The following is an 18,025-nucleotide window of genomic DNA, read 5'->3' on the forward strand; positions in this document are numbered from 1 at the left end:
ATTTCCGCAAAAGCACTGACTTCCTACTGTAAGAAATCAGTGCTTCTTGCGGAAATACTATTCTGCTCCCGTTCAGGCAAAAGTCCCTTTTGCGCAAAGCTTTTGCGCCAAAGGGCCAGTGTAGACAGCTCAGATTTGTTTTCCGCCAAAAAGCCCTGATCGCGAAAATGGTGATCGGGGCTTTTTTGCGGAAAAGCGCGTCTAGATTGGCACGGTCGCTTTTGCAGAAAGTGCTTTTGCAGAAAAGCGTCCATGCCAATCTAGACGCTCTGTTCCGAAAATGCTTTTAATGGAAAACTTTTCCGTTAAAAGCATTTCCAGAAAATCATGCCAATCTAGACGCAGCCTTTGTGTTTTAAAATTAATACACAAGACAAATCTCAAGCAAGGGAATTAGTTCCCAAAATGTACATTATAGTGGGGAAAATCCTGGTTTCATTGAAATCAATGGGAGCTTTGACATTGCCGTCGCTGGGGCGGGATTCATTTCTTCCTGTGCCTTTTCAAACTGCGCTAGTTTTTAATGTTGACGTTCCACTGATGTTTCTTTGACAAGCTGATTGTTGTAGGGAGCTTAGTTTCAATCGCTCATCCCCTCCCGCTACTTGCATGCACAAAGCTGTGCATGTGTGTTTTAAGAGTGGATTTTGCTGTATTAGGCAGGATTCCCCAAAACCCAGGCATGGCTTTTCCTTGTCTTTTGGTTGTGGTTTAAATGACTTACCACTGCGAAGACTGGTTTATACAACAAAACACCTCAGTTAACCTGGGAAGAGGGAAGTCTGATGCACAATGATTCAGTCACTTGAGATCTGTAATACTTGGGAGTCACTCTGGTTGTTGGGCTGAATATGGGGTGGTTGAATGGTGTTTAGTGCTCTCTGACACTCGGGAGGTCAGAATAACCCAGAACTCTCTGACTCTAAAAGCATTAATGATACATTTCAGTCCATTTTGTAGACCTAATCTCTGTAAATATATTGCTTGGTAAGTGAAGAGTAATATTATTTTTTATGTTTATTAATGATTTAATAATCATTTAATAACGTAATAATAATGATTATATATATATATACTATACACTCTGCCCTTTACAAACCAGGAATCATTCTTGTATAGCAATTCCGATGCCCACTCACATGAATGGGTGTCTTTCCATTGACAGCAGTGGCTGCTGGATCTGACACATGGACCTTTAACTGGATCACTTCCTTGTGGGCAGTAGACAGGTCAGGCATCCCAAGGCAAAATTTCACACCTACAGTGCTCGATTGGAAGATCTTTGACTTGAATTCATTCCTCCCCGGGACTGATCCAATTCCCATTGAGGTCATTGGAATAACTCATGTGGTTTACAGAGCTGGATCAGGCCCTAAATTTGCTGTCCATCTTCCGGGTGTAACCGCCACCAGGTAGCTTTGAACCTGGGACCTCTGGAGCTTAGTGTAGGTGCCTCTACAGCTTGAACTATAAAGTTAGTTGGCTCCCTTGTTCTTATCTCTTGCTGCAAGTGGCGTACGTGCCACTACGGGTCAGTGAACCACACTAGGTCTATGTCTACACTGCCAGCTTTGCTTTGCTGGCAGTGCCTATGCAAATGAAGTGCGGGAGAGGAATAAGGATCTTGCACAAAATGGGGTTTTTGCACCAAAAAAAGTCCACACTGCTTGTTTTTGCGCAAAAGCAGCATGAATAAATTATGCAAATGAAGTGCAGTGATATGCTAATCCATACATCATTTGCATAGGCTCTTGTGGCAAAAGTCTCAGTGTAGATGAAACCTAGGTGTGTTGGTTACCAGGGCACAAGACAAAGCTATCTGTTGTACAAGGTTTTCTCTCCTTTGTGTGTGTTTTGTGGGGAATTATTTAATAAGGGCATATGTTTTGTTTGAGTTATCTCCCGCCCCAGTGGCTCGGGACATATTTTGCTTCTTGTTGTTGTTTGTTATAAATGTAGAGGTTGACAATTGTGCGTGCCATGCCAACGGGCTAAATTAAGCAATCTGAATAATAATTACTTCAGTGAACAGTAGTCATCTTGTGCAGAGAAGACGTGCACAGTCCATGCTGGGCCCTGTTTCAGTTTATTCATGCTACTTGGAAATGTGCAATATTTTAAATACCTCTGCACCCAGCAGATTATCTTCTTACTATAAAATACGCCAGGTTGAGCCTCTCTAGTTCGGCAACCTCGGGACCTGACTGGTGCTGAACCAGAGAATTTGCCAAACTACGGGAAGTCAATATTGTCTAGCAGCATTACCAGCACTTCCATTGCTTACTGGGCTCTTAGAAGACATTTAGGGGTAAATTAGAGTTAAAGAGCAGCACAGAACACCGTGTGTGGCTGTAAACAAACTTAATGGCACCGTGGGAAACTTGGCCACACCCATAATACATGGACATCCGGCTAACTAAAATCATGCTGGACCACTTAAGTCGCCAGACCAGACAGTGCTGGACTATAGAGGTTCATCTTGTAGCAGATTAACTCAGCATTGCCCCAGGTCCTTAACTCAATGATGTATTTTTTTAAATAAAAGGAAAAGCACATGTTTTAGTAAATGATGGTACTTTTTAATAAACTAAATTTTTATTTTGGATTTCTTTAAAAAAAAAAAAAGAGATTGTTAAAATGTCTGTTTAATTTTTTTAGTAAATTTTTTAAAATGGGAATTCCATCAAGTGTATTTTTTTCTTTATCCCTAGAAACTCTTACCATTTGCTATGTTTTCACAAAAAAGGATTGTAGATAATTGGGTTTCCAATAACATTGTCTTCAAGTTTTCGAACCTTAAGCATTGATTTAGCTGTGCCAAAACAGAGCATTACTCCAAATTTCTCCATTTTATCTCTCTCTTTTTGTAAGATTTACTGAGAAGCAATCCTAGTCCAGGTCCATCCTATGTTTCTGGCTTATCTTGATTCGGTCTCTTTTAACTTTGGTTCAGTTATGTCAGTTTTGAGGACTGTAATTGATTTGATGATTCTGTCCCTTTTCTGGTTGGTTTTATGAGAAGCAATCCCATTCCAGGCACATCCCATTTTCCTGGCACAACCAAACCCTTCTGTTGCTTTAAGTTATGATTAGGGATGTTAAATTTTGATTGATCAGCCTATGCTACACATAAGATCAGGCCTCCTCTTGCTAAGACTGGGGCCTGGTTTACTGGGCTGATGTAGCTGCCTTGCTCAGGCATGTGAAAACATCACATTGTTAAACTGAACTGAGTCCTGATAGAGAGATGGCTAAGTCCATGGAGACTTCGTCCATCATCCTCCCACCTCCTGTGGGGGTGGATTTATTGCAGTAATGGAAACTCCCCCTTCCATCTCAATAGTAAGTGTCTACAAGGCTGTGCTCCTGTGGCACAGCTGTAGTGCCGCTGCCGGAGTGCTTGTAGTCCAGACGCAGCCTCTGTGCCTTTCTGCAGAGATGTTTTAAAATCACAAGTCAAGGACCATCATTTTAGTTGTCAGAAGGGGAGATTCTGGAAGCTGTATCTGCCTAGGCCGGATGCAGTGATGCTCAACCGGGAGCACACATCCCCCTGAGATGCAGAAGTGTTCTGGGGGCACATCCGCTCCTCTAGATATTTTCCTGCTTTTACAGCAGGCTCCATAAAGAGCGCTACCAAAGTCAGCACAAACTAAAATTCTATACAATGACTTGCGTTAAGTAAGGGCTGTTCAAACAGCTAGCTGGTTAAACGATAATGCTTAACCGATTCACCATTTTAACTTAGGGCCTGCGCCCGGCCCTGCCACAGCCGTGAGGTTCTGTCACGTCCGTGAAGTCCTGCCACCCAGCCAGGTCCCCTCACTGGGGCTGCTCCAGCCAGTGCAGCTGGAGTTCAGCAGCAAGGGCCTTGTGCTTACCAGTATGTTTATCAGTTAACCGTTTAATGTCCCTGTTTTACACTGCTCTATTGACTATAGGCTGACACATAAGTACAATATTTGTATTCCAGCCATTATATTTTGATGGTAAAAATGAGAAAGTAAGCAGTTTTTCAGTAATAGTGTGCTATGACTTTGGGCAGGGGGTAGGTCCAATTTTGTAAGCGAGTAAGTTTTGGGAGTGCTGGGTTTTTTTTGTTTTTTTTTTCCAAACTAGGTGAAACTTGAGATACATGAGACACATCAGACTCCCGAAAGGGGGACTGCTGTCTGAAAAGATTGAGAGCCATATCCAGCCCACAAGGCGCCCTGCACCCCCTCTCCTGCCCCCCTTGGGAAGCTGGCACTCTAACCTTGCTTGGGGTGTGGGACAGGCGTGCCAGTGCAGGCTTCCTGCTGTGGGGTGGGGGAGAGCTCCGAGCCCATGGCCCACCTGCAAGGTGGTCACAGACCACACTTTGTGAACCGTTGACCTAGCAGAATGGGCTTCGATTGGACTGTCTAAGTGCCGGGTGTAATACAAAGCAATAGCAAAAGGCCTTGCTGGCCGCTGTCAATAGGTCAGAGAAGGGATTCTAATTGCTTTTCTCTTCCTTTCTCTAGAAATTGGCAGCCGAATGCCAGAGTGCGGGATACCCCGGCACCTTGATTCCCTATAAGTGCGACCTGTCCAACGAAGAGGAGATCCTCTCCATGTTCTCTGCCATCAAGACGCTACACCAAGGGGTGGACGTGTGCATCAATAACGCCGGCTTGGCTTGCCCCGAGCCCCTGCTGTCGGGGAAAACGGAGGGTTGGCGGATGATGATAGATGTGAGTAATACGCATGGGAGATGGTGGGAACGGTGACGGCGTGGACAGAGAGATCCTTGGTCACGGCAAAGACTGGCATTGGGAGGCAGTGACAACAGTCGCCTGCTGGCTGGGTGCTAGGGATGGGAAAATGTGGTTTGCCTGATCCTTGAAGCACCTGGAACGCGTGAGTGATTAGAGGAGGGGAGAGACTGGGAAAAGGGAGCTGAGAGGCAAGGAAATCTCCACTGTTGGAGGTGAGAAATGGAGCAGAGACCAGGTGGCGTGAAAACCAAATACAAAAAGCCAGTGGGGAAATGAGGAGCAGGGCTGGGGAGAGGACACCACTGTTCCCTCTAATCTTTTCCAGCCATGTGTGGAATAAATAGGTTTATGTGCACCAAGACGCGTGCACCACCAGTAGGAACAAAATCCTTGCTGTAGGTGCTCTGCTAATCAGCTGGGCAGCATTTGAATCTCTCCTGGGCGGCCGCCCAAGCGCCCAGCTTACGGGGAATCCTGGAGGACACCCTAATTAAAAAATACGTGGGGGCATATCAGCCTGAGTATTTGTATGGCCTTCATTTCTGTAGTATCTGGGCGCCTTACAGTGACTCATAGGTCCCAAGTTGAGGGGCACGAGGGGTGAAACTCACCCAATGCCATGAGTGGAGGGAGCGGGTACCCATAGCAGGGGTCTGTCTCCCCTGACCCCCACTCACTGGCAGCGGTGGGGCACGTGGAGTAACGGCCCCAGCTCGCTGAGCTCCTGCAGTCGCACTGCTCATGGGAGGAGGCAGGGCGGTCCCACACGCACTGGTGGGGGGGTGGAGCAACGCAGCTGGAGAAGCAGTGAGATGGGGCTGTTGCTCTACTTCCCCCACGTACGTACGTACGTGTGTGTGTGTGTGTGTGTGTGTGTGTGTCATCGCTTGAAAGAGGGTGAAGAGATGGGGTAGGAGCAAAGCAGGGAACGAGGAAAGGGCAGATGTTACAAGGAGGAGGGAAAAAAATTGTTCTCCTGAACCTCTGAGGCTAGGACAAGAAGCAAGGGGCTTAAACTGCAGCAAGGGAGGTTTAGGTTGGACATTAGGAAAAAGTTCCTAACTGTCTGGGTGGTTAAACACTGGAATAAATTGCCCAGGGTGGTTGTGGAATCTCTGTCTCTGGAGATATTTAAGAGCAGGTTAGATAAATGTCTATCAGGGATGGTCTAGACAGTACTGGGTCTCGCCATGAGGGCAGGGGACTGGACTCGATGACCTCTCGAGGTCCCTTCCAGTTCTGGTGTTCTGTGAGTCTGATTCTATATCTCAAGGCCAATTCATTTTCCCAGGTTTTCCTTGGAGGTAGGTTATTAACCACATGCCCTTTGAACAGTGACACAGTTCAGTATTTCCCTTCCAGTCTATTTAAAAAAAAAAAAAAGTGACGACCCTAATTTTTAAACTAAAATTGGACATTAAATGCCTGGTGCTAGCTTCTGTAGCTAATCCCATTAGTGTCACAGTTTGTTGCAGTGACAGGCTGATTCATATTAGGGATGTAAGTGGCTAGTTGACTACCCGAAAAGTTTAGGCTTATTGGGTCGTCGAGGCACTACTCGACTAGTCGCTTCCTCCCCTGCCTTGCTGCCTCCATCAGAGGCACCAAAGATGTGTCTAGACTACATGGCTCCATTGACAGAGCCATGTAGATGAGGCAGGATGACAAAGGGAAGTGAAGCGATGATTTAAATAATCGCTGCTTCATTTAAATAAAAATGGCCGCCGCGCTGTGCCGATCAGCTGTGTGTCGGCACAGCGCAGCAGTCTAGACGGGGATCTGCTGACCCCAGAACCCTTTGTCATCGCTTCATTTCCCTTTGTTGAGTAAACTAATCAACATGGCTCCGTCGACGGAGCCATGTAATCTAGACGTACCCCAAGGCTACGTCTACACTGGCACCCTTTTCCGGAAATGCTTAAAACAGAACAGTTTTTCCGTTATAAGTATTTCTGGAAAAGCGGGTCTACATTGGCAGGATGCTTTTCCAGAAAAGCACTTTTTCCGGAAAAGCGTCCGTGGCTAATGTAGACGCGCTTTTCCGGAAAAAAGCCCCGATCGTTATTTTCGCGATTGGGGCTTTTTTGCGGAGAAGACTACTGTGCTGTCTACACTGGCCCTTTTCCGGAACAGTTTTTCCAGAAAAGGACTTTTGCCCGAATGGGAGCAGCATAGTTTTTCCGGAAAAACACTGACAATTTTACAGTAGATTGTCATTGCTTTTCCGGAAAAGCAAGCGGCCAGTGTAGCCAGCTCGCAGCTTATTCCGGAAAAGCGGCTGCTTTTCCGGAATAAGTGGCCCAGTGTAGATACAGCCCAAAAGTGGGGGAGAGCAGGAGCTGGTGCTGGGAGGAGCTGGCTTAAAAGCTGGTGCCCCTCAGCTCCATCTCCGTGGGGGCAGAGGCGGAGGGGGAAACGGTGCAAGCGGGGATGGAAGCAGTCCCCACTGCGCCTCTTCCTTTGAAACGTAGAAGAACCGCAGGCAGCTCTTGTAGGCAGAGGTGCAGCAGGATAACGAGCACCTCCCCTTATTGGCTAATTGAAATTTAACATCCCTAATTCATATCAGCCTTATGAGCTACAGATTCCCTTTTCCCCCGGTCTTTATTTCTTCACTTTTTTGTTCAAAATCTGGTTAGAGCTGGATCGTGCGGAACTGATTTCACATGCCGCATTAGGAAATTGTGAAAGTCAATCACTTTATTACCAAAACAGCCTCCTGAGGTATGTACAGACAGTGCCTTGCCTAGTAGGACCACAGTCTGCATTGGAGACGCTACTGTGATATTAATAAGTGCATGTACTTACGGTTCTGTTTTCTGTGCTGCACTGGGCCTTTCAACATTGGAGGCAGAGGTGTGAGGTGATTTAGGGCCTTGCAGCATGAGAGAGACTTTCTGTTTTCACTCCCTCTTCTGGAAGCTTTATTGTTTCAAATGTTAAGTGATGGGAAATGGCAGAGAGGCCTCCTTAGTGGACGTGCCCGTTCTGCTCGTTGTGTTCAGACAACATACCTGCGTGTGTCTGCTCTGGTGTAGCTGCGGCTGTATTGGCCAGGGTGATGTTACACCACCTGTGATAAAGTGGGATATCCAAACATTGTCCAGGGCTTTATTAGCAGCTTGCTGGCAACAGAGTGCTGACCCTCCCTTGTGTCCAGTGAGCCCAGTTTCTGTGACACTTTTAATATGGAAGGGGTGTCCACGGTCATCCTGAGCAAAGCAACTTTACTGAATCTGATTTTTACCCTGAACATAGAAAATGCTACAAAAATAGCTCTGGGCCTTTCTTCCTCTGTGACTATTCCCTATGTCACAGCTGTGATCCCGCAGCCTGGTAATCTCACTCTCGGAACACGGTGGCTGTATATCGCTTTTGGTCCAGCCATGGAGCATTTGCTATCTCTCCCTAATGCCATATCCATCAAAGAGATAACGCTTAGGACTTGCCACCTGTGTGCCTCTATTCAACATCCATCTGGTCTGTTTCTGATGCGCTTTCTGAAACTTTTGAAGTTTCTTGAAACAGAGGCTGCAGGCTCTTTTCATGGGCCATTGGGTCTTCGTGGTGCTGAGAGCAGCATGTGGAGAATTTCTTCAACTGCCCTGCTGGAGGAAAAGTGGGGTTGCCAGATGGTTTTAACAAAAATACCGGACACACTTGACATTACATCACAATCTCCATGACATCTTATTTAGAAAATATGAAAATTTTCTCAAATTTTCTCAATTTGTTTCCCGAAGAGAAAGCTCAAATAATGGGCTGTCCGGTTCAAAACCGGATACCTGGCAACCCTAAGTGTCAGTGAATGCTTTTATTTTGAAGGGTTTTACAGAAACATTTTAAAGTCCAGCTCTGCTGAAGGAGAGAGGGGAAAAAAATCCCAAATAACCCTAGATCTCTTTATTAGGAGACACCTATGGCTTTGTAGTAGGGCAGGGCCCTAAGGCCATAGAGAATTCCTCCAGGAGGCTAGAGTGGCCAGTTCCTCCAGAGCCTATCAGGGGACAGGGAGGACTACAAAAGGAGCTGCAAAAACAGAGGCAGCTCGGTTGCAGCCCAGCCCTGGAAGGGAGAAGGTCAAGGCTGGCAGAACCATGGACAGCTCAGAGTGGGGAGCTGTTTAGAACATTATCTCCAGGAGGAGAGCCCAGAAGGCACCACTCTCATACTGGGCGGGGAAACAGACTGAGAAAATGGACTGGACTCAGAGATGCTCTATCAGGGCACAGAATAGGCCCCTGGTAAAGTCTATACCTCCAGGGGTTTGTGATTTCACACAAGGCTGTGTCTTGGCCAGAGGGCTGAGTAGCTGCAAAGCTTTTAAGACTGAGGCAGTGCAGGGTCCTGCACTCAGCCTAATGGGGGCGCTCGCAGGAGGTGAGTGTCCACCCCCGTTAGAGGCCTCAGATTCAATTGGAGGGATTATAATAGGGTTTCTTCTTTCCTCACATCATTTCTAAGCTTTTTAAGGACTGACTTTTAACAATCCTTCTTCTTCCCATGGTTCCTTCCTTAAAACCTCTTACTGTAGCCCCGTGGTCACCAACAGGTCGATCGCGAGCTACTGGTCGATCTCGAGGCATCGACCAGTCGCTCGTGAGGCGTCCTGTCCGCCCCGCCCCCAATTCCCTCCCACCCCCCAGAAGCTCCACTACTTACCTCAAGAGAAAACGGAGGTAGTGTCGGCTTCAGAAGTCCCACAGCTTAGCGCCACTTCCGGCAATTCCAGAAGTGCGCTCGCTGCTCTGCCGGCCCCCTGCACTGCACAGGAGGGGTGAGTCAGCCCCGCGGGAGGCTCTCAAGGGGGTTTCCTGGCACGTGCGGGGGTTGGCCCCGGGGCAGGCGTGCACTGGTTTCCCTGGGGGGAGGGGAATGCTGGGAGGAGGGAGATGCAGGGGACTCTCTGCCTCCACTGGCAGCCCACTCCCCAGCCTCCACTCCCCAGCAACAGAACGCTGTCCCCACTCCCCTGTCCCCAGCAACAGAACGCTGTCCCCACTCCCCTGTCCCCAGCAACAGAACGCTGTCCCCACTCCCCTGTCCCCAGCAACAGAACTCTGTCCCCATTCCCGTCCCCACTCCCCGAACTCTGTCCCCACTGGCACTCTGTCCCCTGCTGCAGAACCCTGTCCTCTGCCCTCCCAGCACCCTGTTCCCTCTCCCCTGCCCCCAGCCGCAGTACTCTGTCCCCACAAAATGTATAATTCTAAATGCTTCATTTTAGATTGAAATAGCATGAATAAAAAACAGACCATTTATTTCATAACTATAAACACGTGATTTTAATCGTATGTATCGCATAATTTAAAAATAAACTGTTTATTGGAGTGTGTAAGTAAGGGCTGGGGATAGCAAGTGATGGACAGGAGGAGAACAGAGAGGGCGGGGCTTCAAGGAAGGGGCAGGGCTTCAAGGAAAGGGGCGGGGTGGTAGATCTTCGCCTGTTTTGAGATTTAAAAAGTGATCTTGGGTGTAAAAAGGTTGGAGACCACTGCTGTAGCCCGAAAGAGGTGTGATCGTTTATTTACTACAGCTCCTCTTGCTCCGCTGCAGGATTCCACATCCTTGTGACCTGAATTATTGTCTGCAGTTTATTCCCCACCTGTATCCTACTCCCCTCCCCGCCAGACCGCAGGTTTCTCAAGGCATGGACATGGACCGCATCCCCAGTGTGTCCTCTACAGCCCTGAGCAAGATGTTGGCACTTACCCAACGCACAGCGTTTGAGTTGGATGACGTACGTAGCTATGTGCGGCTGCATCCTGGGGTCTTGCTTTGAATTCTGATGCCACCTCGCTGGAGTGTAACTTACCCCAGTCTCTCTCTGAGATCTACATGGCGGCAGATCATTCCAGTCCTCCTATTGCGAGGTTTCTAAGCTGTCTTCTAAAGCATCTGATCCGGGCCCCTGTCTGAAACAGGATATGGGACTAGGTCAGAGGTGGGCAATAATTTTTGATGGGTGGGGACCACTCCAAGGTTTTGGTAAGGGATCAGGGGCTGCTCTTCCCTATGGAGCTTGGGGTATGGGTCTGGAGTGCAGGGGAGGGTATGGGGTCTGAGAGGGAGTTTGGGTGAAGGAGGGGGTTGTGGCCTGGGGTAGAGGAGTGGGGGCAGAGTGTGGGAGGGGGTATGGGTGTAGGAGGGGAGGAGTGTAGGAGGGGGTGCAGGGTCTGGGAGGGAGCTGGGGTGCAGAAGCAGGCTCTGGCTAGGAGGCACCTAGTTCCCGGCCAGCAGGAGTCTCAGGCAAGCTTCCTTCACTGCCAGCAGCCCCCGGCTCTCTGTGCCGCAGATGCTGGGAGACTTCGTGCACTGCTTCCGCACCCAGCAAATCTCTCTGCTCTTCTCTTCTCGGCCGGGGGCCGGACGCGGGCTGAATTTAAAGGTCATATCTTGCCTGCCCCTGGACTAGACGGATCTCAGGGTGAGCAATGTCTATGCTCCTTATTCAGTGAAGTCTGTAACATGAATCCGACACAGAGGGCTGGATTGCAGGTTCCCAAAGGGCCCTGTTGTGTGTTCTGGCAGCACACTGGGGCCTTTCAAATGGGTGGAAATGTCCCCTCTCCTGAAAATATCCACAAAACACCCCGGCTGTGTCTACATTGGCATGATCTTGCGCAAATACTCTTTAACGCAAGAGTTCTTTCATGAAAGCATTTGCGCAAGAGAGCGTCTACACTGGCATGTGCCTTTGCGCAAGAGCATCCGTGCCAGTGTAGACGCTCTCTTGCTCAAGAAAGCTCTCATGGCCATTTTAGCCATAGGGCTTTCTTGTGCAAGAAATTTATGTTGCCTGTCTACACTGGCCTCTGGCGTAAGAACAGTTGCACAAGAGGGCTTATTCCTGAGCGGGAGCATCATAGTTCTTGCGCAAGAAGCACTGATTTCTTTCACACATTAGAACGTCAGTGTACTTGCGCGAGAACTCCCCGCCAGTGTAGACAGGCAGCATGTTTTTGCACAAAAGCGGGTGCTTTGGCACGGGATCGTGCCAATGTAGACACAGCCCCTGTGTACGGAGGACCTCCTTGGATGGTGTGGAAACCCCATCAGGGCTCCTGGCTCTGTCCCCTGGTCGAGCAGAGGCCTATCCGTGGCATCCTCCCCATTGCTTTGTCTTACTTTCCCTCTGATTCTGTTCCTTGTTATGATACTTTGTCTTCAGTTGGATGGGCAGAAACGTGCCCTTGTGCTGAGCCGTTGCTAAGAGAGAGGTACGTTGGTAGCATACGGCTCAGCTGATTCTATTTTGGGACTTGCAGGAAATTACCCCTTTCCCCAGTCTCTCTTTATTGAGTTTCCTGGCTTTGAATCATGCCCCACTCAGGACCAGACCAATGGAAAAGGTCAGAAATGAGAACAGTCAGATCCAAGGCAAGGACAGATCAATGGCAGCCACCCTTCTGATCAGAAATAGGAAAAGTTTTACAAGTGTAGGAGCAGGGCCGCGGCTGGTGTGGATCAGCACAGCGCTATTCACTTTGGATGTGCCTACACTGCACCGTTATTTCGGAATAATTAGCGTTATTGCGGAATAACAATGCGCGCATCTACACAGCAGTTCCATTATTTCGAAATAATATGGAAATAACGGGCAGCTTATTCCGACTTCTGTAAACCTCATTCCATGAGGAATAAGTCCTCTTCCGAAATAGCTATTTCAAAATAGCTACAGTGTGGATGCTCCACTGCTGCTCTTTCGAAATAGCTTCTCCCCAGGGCCATTCTAAGTAATTTTTCTCCAGTGCTTCCTGGGGCTCTAAATCAAGCTAGTGTGCCCACATTAGGGGAGCCTGCCTCGGACTCATTTTGAGGCTTCCCTGCAGTGTAGACGTGCTATTTCGAAATAGCACATCTCGGAATAAATAATCCAGAATAGCTTACTCCGAAATAACTGTGCAGTGTTGACGTAGCCTAGATGGCACGGTCCTGATTTTACACCAGCTATTGATCTAGCTCAGGGGTGGAGAACCTAAGGACCAGGGGCCAGGTACGGCCCCCGGCTTGCCTGGATCTGGCCCCCAAGGCTCAGGGTCCCCCACCGCAGCATTGGGAAGCCAGTACTGGCACTCCATCCCCAGAGCACCTCCCCCAGGCTCTTCCTGTGGGGCTGGAGTACCAACGCCGGCTCCCCACTGTCGGGGGGAGCCCTGAACCTCGCGGGCTGGAGCCAGGCAAGCCAGATCCAGATCCGACCCGCAGGCTCTGCCTGGCAGGGGGGAGAAGTGGCTCCATGAACTGCCATTCCTCCTCCCTCTGGCAGGCCCAGCAAAGCGCTGCCTGGAGGCTTTCCCCTCACTGCTCTTATAGCCAGTCCAAGCAGCAGGGGGCAGCGCCTGGGGGCCGCAGGGGACACAGAGCCATTTTCATACTTTTTTTGCATGGCCCCTGACTGATTTTTCTGTGGGTCAGTGGCCCCTGGCCCCCGAAAGGTTCCCCACCTTGGATCTAGCTCCTCCTGTCCTAAGGCGGATGAACATAATGTTCGGTTCGTCAGCATGGCTCGTCTTCACACGTACCTTGCAGCTCCTGGCTGGGATGTGACCTAGGGGGTTGAGTTTTTCAAAAGCACCTGACATGATTTTGGGGGAGCTTATAAAACCCAGTGGGATTTTGAAAATTGCTCCCCAAATCTCAGCGAGTCCAATGACGAGTCGTGGGACGGCTCTCTCTCATCGTGTGGTGGCGGCTTCGGAACTGGTGTTCACCCTCCCCCAGACCTCGAAAACAACCCCTCCGTCTCCTGGCTCAGAGGCATTTCGCAGCCAGGTTTATGCCCAGAAGACAGATCACCAAAGGTTAACGTTTAACACCAAACCAGAGATCCAGATTCAGGGACAAGAAGGGCCACTGCTCTGGTAAGCCTTGAAACTTTAATGAAATGATTTATGGCTGCCCCCTGCCAGGGGGCCCAACGGGGAGGGTGTGGGTCCCAGGGCACAGCCTTTTCTGTACAGAGGACACTCAGGGCTAAGCTCCTCTAAACGGAAAGGGGTAGGAGGCAGAGGTCAGAAACATGGTCCCAAGGGAGCCAGCGGAGGTCACTCCGTTAGGGTGAACTGCAAAGAATGGGACCACCCATCCCCCCAGCTGGTGGTTATTTACTATGACTTTTCATATGAGCTTCTGTTTCCCAAATAATATGGGAATTAACCCCAGGTAACATAGCCATTAAACAGTGTATCACTAACTTTAAAGAAAGACAGAGACCATACAATTATTTCTCCCAAGATTCGTTTCAATGTTAATGTTTCCTTTCATCTCCTAGTCAGCAGCTATTGTCATGGATGGAATTGTTTGTCTGCATTGCTAACACCTGTGTGATACAAGTAAGCGCCTATAACTAGTCTTGCCTCTAATTTCGGATCGGACAAGTTTGCATGTTGCCGTTCTATCCTAACTAGCATTGACTGGTCCTAATGATCACGTGCACGCCATTCTCACGAGCCTCCAGGCCTGCCGACGGGGGAGAGCGGTGAAGGGGACAGCTACCCTTAGGTGGCAATTCAAAAGGGGCCAGGGTTCCCAGCTGTCGCCACTATTGCTACTGTAGCAGTATCCAGAGCCCCGGCCCTTTAAATTGCTGCTGGAGCACCACACGGTGCTCCAGGCAGCACTGAGGACAGGCTGCCCTCCAATCCCACCCCTCTTGCCTGAGGCCCAACCACTTCCAGGAGCATGAAGCCACCCCCATCCCTTGCCCAGGGGCCCGGCAAGGCTGTCCAGTCCCCTGCGTGCCTCTATGGGTACGTCTAGACTACATGGCTCTGTCGACGGAGCCATGTAGATTTGTTTGTTCGGCAAAGGGAAATGAAGCCACGATTTAAATAATCGCGGCTTCATTTAAATTTAAATGGCTGCCCCACTCTGCTGATTGGCTGTTTGTCAGCAGAGTGGGGCAGTCTGGACGCTCCCTGTCGACATGAAAGCCCTTTATCGACCTCCCCGGTAAACCTCATCCTACGAGGCATAACGGGGAGGTCGATAAAGGGCTTTCAGGTCGGCATGGGAGCGTCCAGACTAGCGCGCTGAGACGACAAACAGCTGATCAGCTTTTTGTTGGCTCAGCGCGGCAGCCATTTAAATTTAAATGAAGCAGCGATTATTTAAATTGCGGCTTAATTTCCCTCTGCCGATCAGCCTAATCTACATGGCTCCATCGACGGAGCCATGTAGTTTAGATACACCCTATAGGTTGACTCCACGTCTTTTGGCCTGGGATTGTTTAACCCTTTCTGGCCACGTGTCCTGTGCATGAGATTTGTTGCGACTCTAGAACAGTGGTATCAACAATAGTTCACATGGTCATATTCTAATCCGATAACATCACAGCAGGACTGTCAGCCTACCTGCCGTGGCCAGCCACACCAGCCCAAAGACGCAGCCCAGCTCCTGAAAGGCATTTAGGTGCCTGACTCTGACTGACATAGGCACCTAGATATCTCTGAGTGTCTGAGCCCCAGTATGGTGCTTTAACCACTGGACCATCCTGCCTCTCTTTCAGTAGAATCCTAGGACTGGAAGGGACTTGGACTAAGTATTAGGGATGTTCATGGTTAACTGGTAAGCCCCACCCTTAATGGGTGAGAACAATTATCGTTAACTGGTGGGGGCTGGAGCTGGACTAAGTATTAGGGATGTTAATGGTTAACTGGTGGGGGCTGGAGCAGCCCGGTGGGGGCTGCCGTGGGAGCAGGGCGCTCTAGCCTGTTGGGAGCAGCTCCTGTCCGCAGTAAGAGGGGCCGCTCCAGCCCAGCCTGGTTAGGGTTAACTTAACTTGAACTTGTTAAATAATTAACCGGGATTTTACATCCCTATTAAGTGTTATCTAGACCAGTGTTTCTCAACCAGTGGCACGAGTACCTGGAGGGGTACTTGAGAGAAGTCTGAGGGGTACGTCAGCACAACTGAAATTTGGAGAAAACTGAATTTTTGTGTTAAGTTTTACAGCGTTTTATTATTTTTGTACTTTTTACACTAAAAAATTTCATTGCCCGCCCGGCTACGTTGAAGTTGTTTAAACAACTGTGTTGCAATGGTAGAAAAAAAAAATTGTGTCTGAAAACTGTAGGTACTGGGGGTTTTTTGTTTGTTTGTTTTTAAATTTATTAAAGGGGTACTGTATAAAAAAGTTGAGACACACTGATCTAGCCCATCCCTGACAGGTGTTTATCTTACCTGCTCTTAAAAATTTCCTATCTCCTTTCCTGGTTTATGGAGGTTTCCATTCTCCTCTCTGTTGTTATAATACTACCAGACAAGTCTGCTCAGCCTTCCACATTGTACTCAGGAGCATGTGGAGCCCCGTGCTGTGTACACACCTTATTCTACCCAGTAATCTTTGAACAACTCCTTCGCATTTTACCCACTGACCTTTACAACCGTGAATTCAAGCTGAACCTCCCGTCCAGCCCATGTGGGCTACATTCCAGCCCAGAGGCAAAAGATTACAATGCACATACCATCACGTTGGGTAACCATTGCCCGGTGCGGAGTTGGGTGAAAAGTCGGGGTCTTTTCAGGGTTGTTCCTTGACGGCGGATGCTTGGTGCGGTTAACTATACCTCTGCTGTGTGTGCGTGACGCAGCAGCGCGTTTCCGTGTGAGGCATGTTTTCACAGAGGCCAGTGAAACCGGCAGCTCTGTAACACTCCGGGCTGTCCCGTCCACAGGATGGTTCAGGGCAGCTGCGCAAGGACCTGCAGGGTGGCCGGGGCTATGAGCTAACGGCTTGACGTGCGGTGGCAGCAGGGGATGGGTTCCCCTGGGTTCACTGCGGAAGAGGGACCCAGGAACCTGCTCCACCCCACTGCCCTGTCTCAGCCCACGGTGCTCCGCTTCACCACGGCAGCGGGAAGCAGAGCGCCCCGGCCCCAGGCCGCTCACTTCTGCTGATGAGAAGTGGCATGCACCAGGCAGGGCGAAGGCGGTGGGGCAGAGCGGAGCCGGCTACAGTGTGTGGGGCTGTGAGTCGGCGACCCCTGCTGCCATGCCATGCCAGGGCCTGAGGTAATTCCCCGTTTGCGTTGTTCGGGGGAAGGGGCTTCAGCAAGTGGGCGGGGTGGGGGCGGGGCCTGCGGCGGGGGGCATTGACATAAGCCCCGTGCCCCCTACATACGGCCCTGGCAGATATTGCCAGTAGGTCTAACACGTCCTCTTGAAACTTCAACTACTTAAGGTGATTTGAGCCGTGGGAGGAGCAAAGGAGGCGTCGGTAGCGGCTGTTGCGCCATTCTCTAGCTGAGTTGTGGAGGCTCGTTGCTGCTGATTTCCCTCCTTTTGAGGAACCACAGTTAATAATGTACAGAGTGTGGTGGGTGGTTTTTTTTCTAATGGTAAAACATTTACTTTTTGGCACCCTTTCCCTCTCCTTCCCCCCTCCCCCGAACGGCATGTTGTAAAGCGCTCTGCCTTGCAAGATAATGATAGTTTTAGCTCCCTACATTAAACACTGCAGAAACGTCCCCCTGTCTTTGCTCCTTCAAATAGCTTAATAGCAAGGCAAATTTCCAGATCCCCCGCGAGTCTAAGATGGCTCAGCTCCATTCACTTGAGTGGAATAATCCTGTTTTACATCAGTTAAGAGTCGGAGACTCTTATCCTCATGACTACTGCTTCACAGGTGGCAGCGTTGGGGTTCATGGAGGCTGTTTGTTCTACTAAAAGTCAAGATCTGTGTCTCTCAGGGTTTTTTTGGGTGTTGATTTAAAATTTGGACTGAAACAACCCAGGCACACTTTCCTTGACCTTGCTAACTGTGAAATCAAATAGATTTGATATACCCTGCCTATTCTGGGCTTTACTCCAGCCCTGGAAAACAGGGCAACTTTGAGACCTCTAGATACTGTCTCTCCCAAAGAACCAAGGTAAATTTTTAACCCGGTGTGTGTGGCGTGACAGGGTGCTGCGATCACAGAAGATTCCTGAGGATTGTTCCCTCGTGTGCTGATCGTGCCATTTATACAACCTTCTTGCTTTCTGGGGCATCCCATCACCTGGGTTGGGGTTACCACCAATGTTCCCTCTAATCTTTTCTATCCAAGTGCAGATTTTTTCTCTCTGTGTGTGGAATAAATTTTGTTCAAGGCCTGTATGAATGTGCACCACCAGGAAAAAACACATCTAGCTGTGGGCGCTTGCCTAATCTTCTGGGCGGGGCTTTAATCTCTCCTGACAGGCTGCACAAGCACATAGCTTAGAGGGAATGCTGGTTACCACACCCTGCAGAGCAATGCAGACACTGAACAGTGCAGCTCTGGGAGGGTTCAGTTCTCAGGGCT

At 49.4% G+C, this 18,025-nt stretch overlaps 1 protein-coding gene across 2 annotated transcripts in view; it reads left to right on the forward strand.

Moving 5' to 3' along the window:
• Positions 1-18,025, forward strand: part of DHRS11 (dehydrogenase/reductase 11) — a 92,668-nt gene that overhangs the window by 60,288 nt on the left and 14,355 nt on the right. For both annotated transcript variants that reach the window (XM_075904759.1, XM_075904758.1), the window contains exon 2: positions 4,506-4,715. In XM_075904759.1, the coding sequence (XP_075760874.1) occupies positions 4,506-4,715 (210 nt within the window). The remainder of the gene's footprint in view (positions 1-4,505; positions 4,716-18,025) is intronic.

Source organism: Pelodiscus sinensis, chromosome 21 (assembly GCF_049634645.1).
Source record: "Pelodiscus sinensis isolate JC-2024 chromosome 21, ASM4963464v1, whole genome shotgun sequence".
Taxonomy (NCBI): Eukaryota; Metazoa; Chordata; order Testudines; family Trionychidae; genus Pelodiscus; species Pelodiscus sinensis.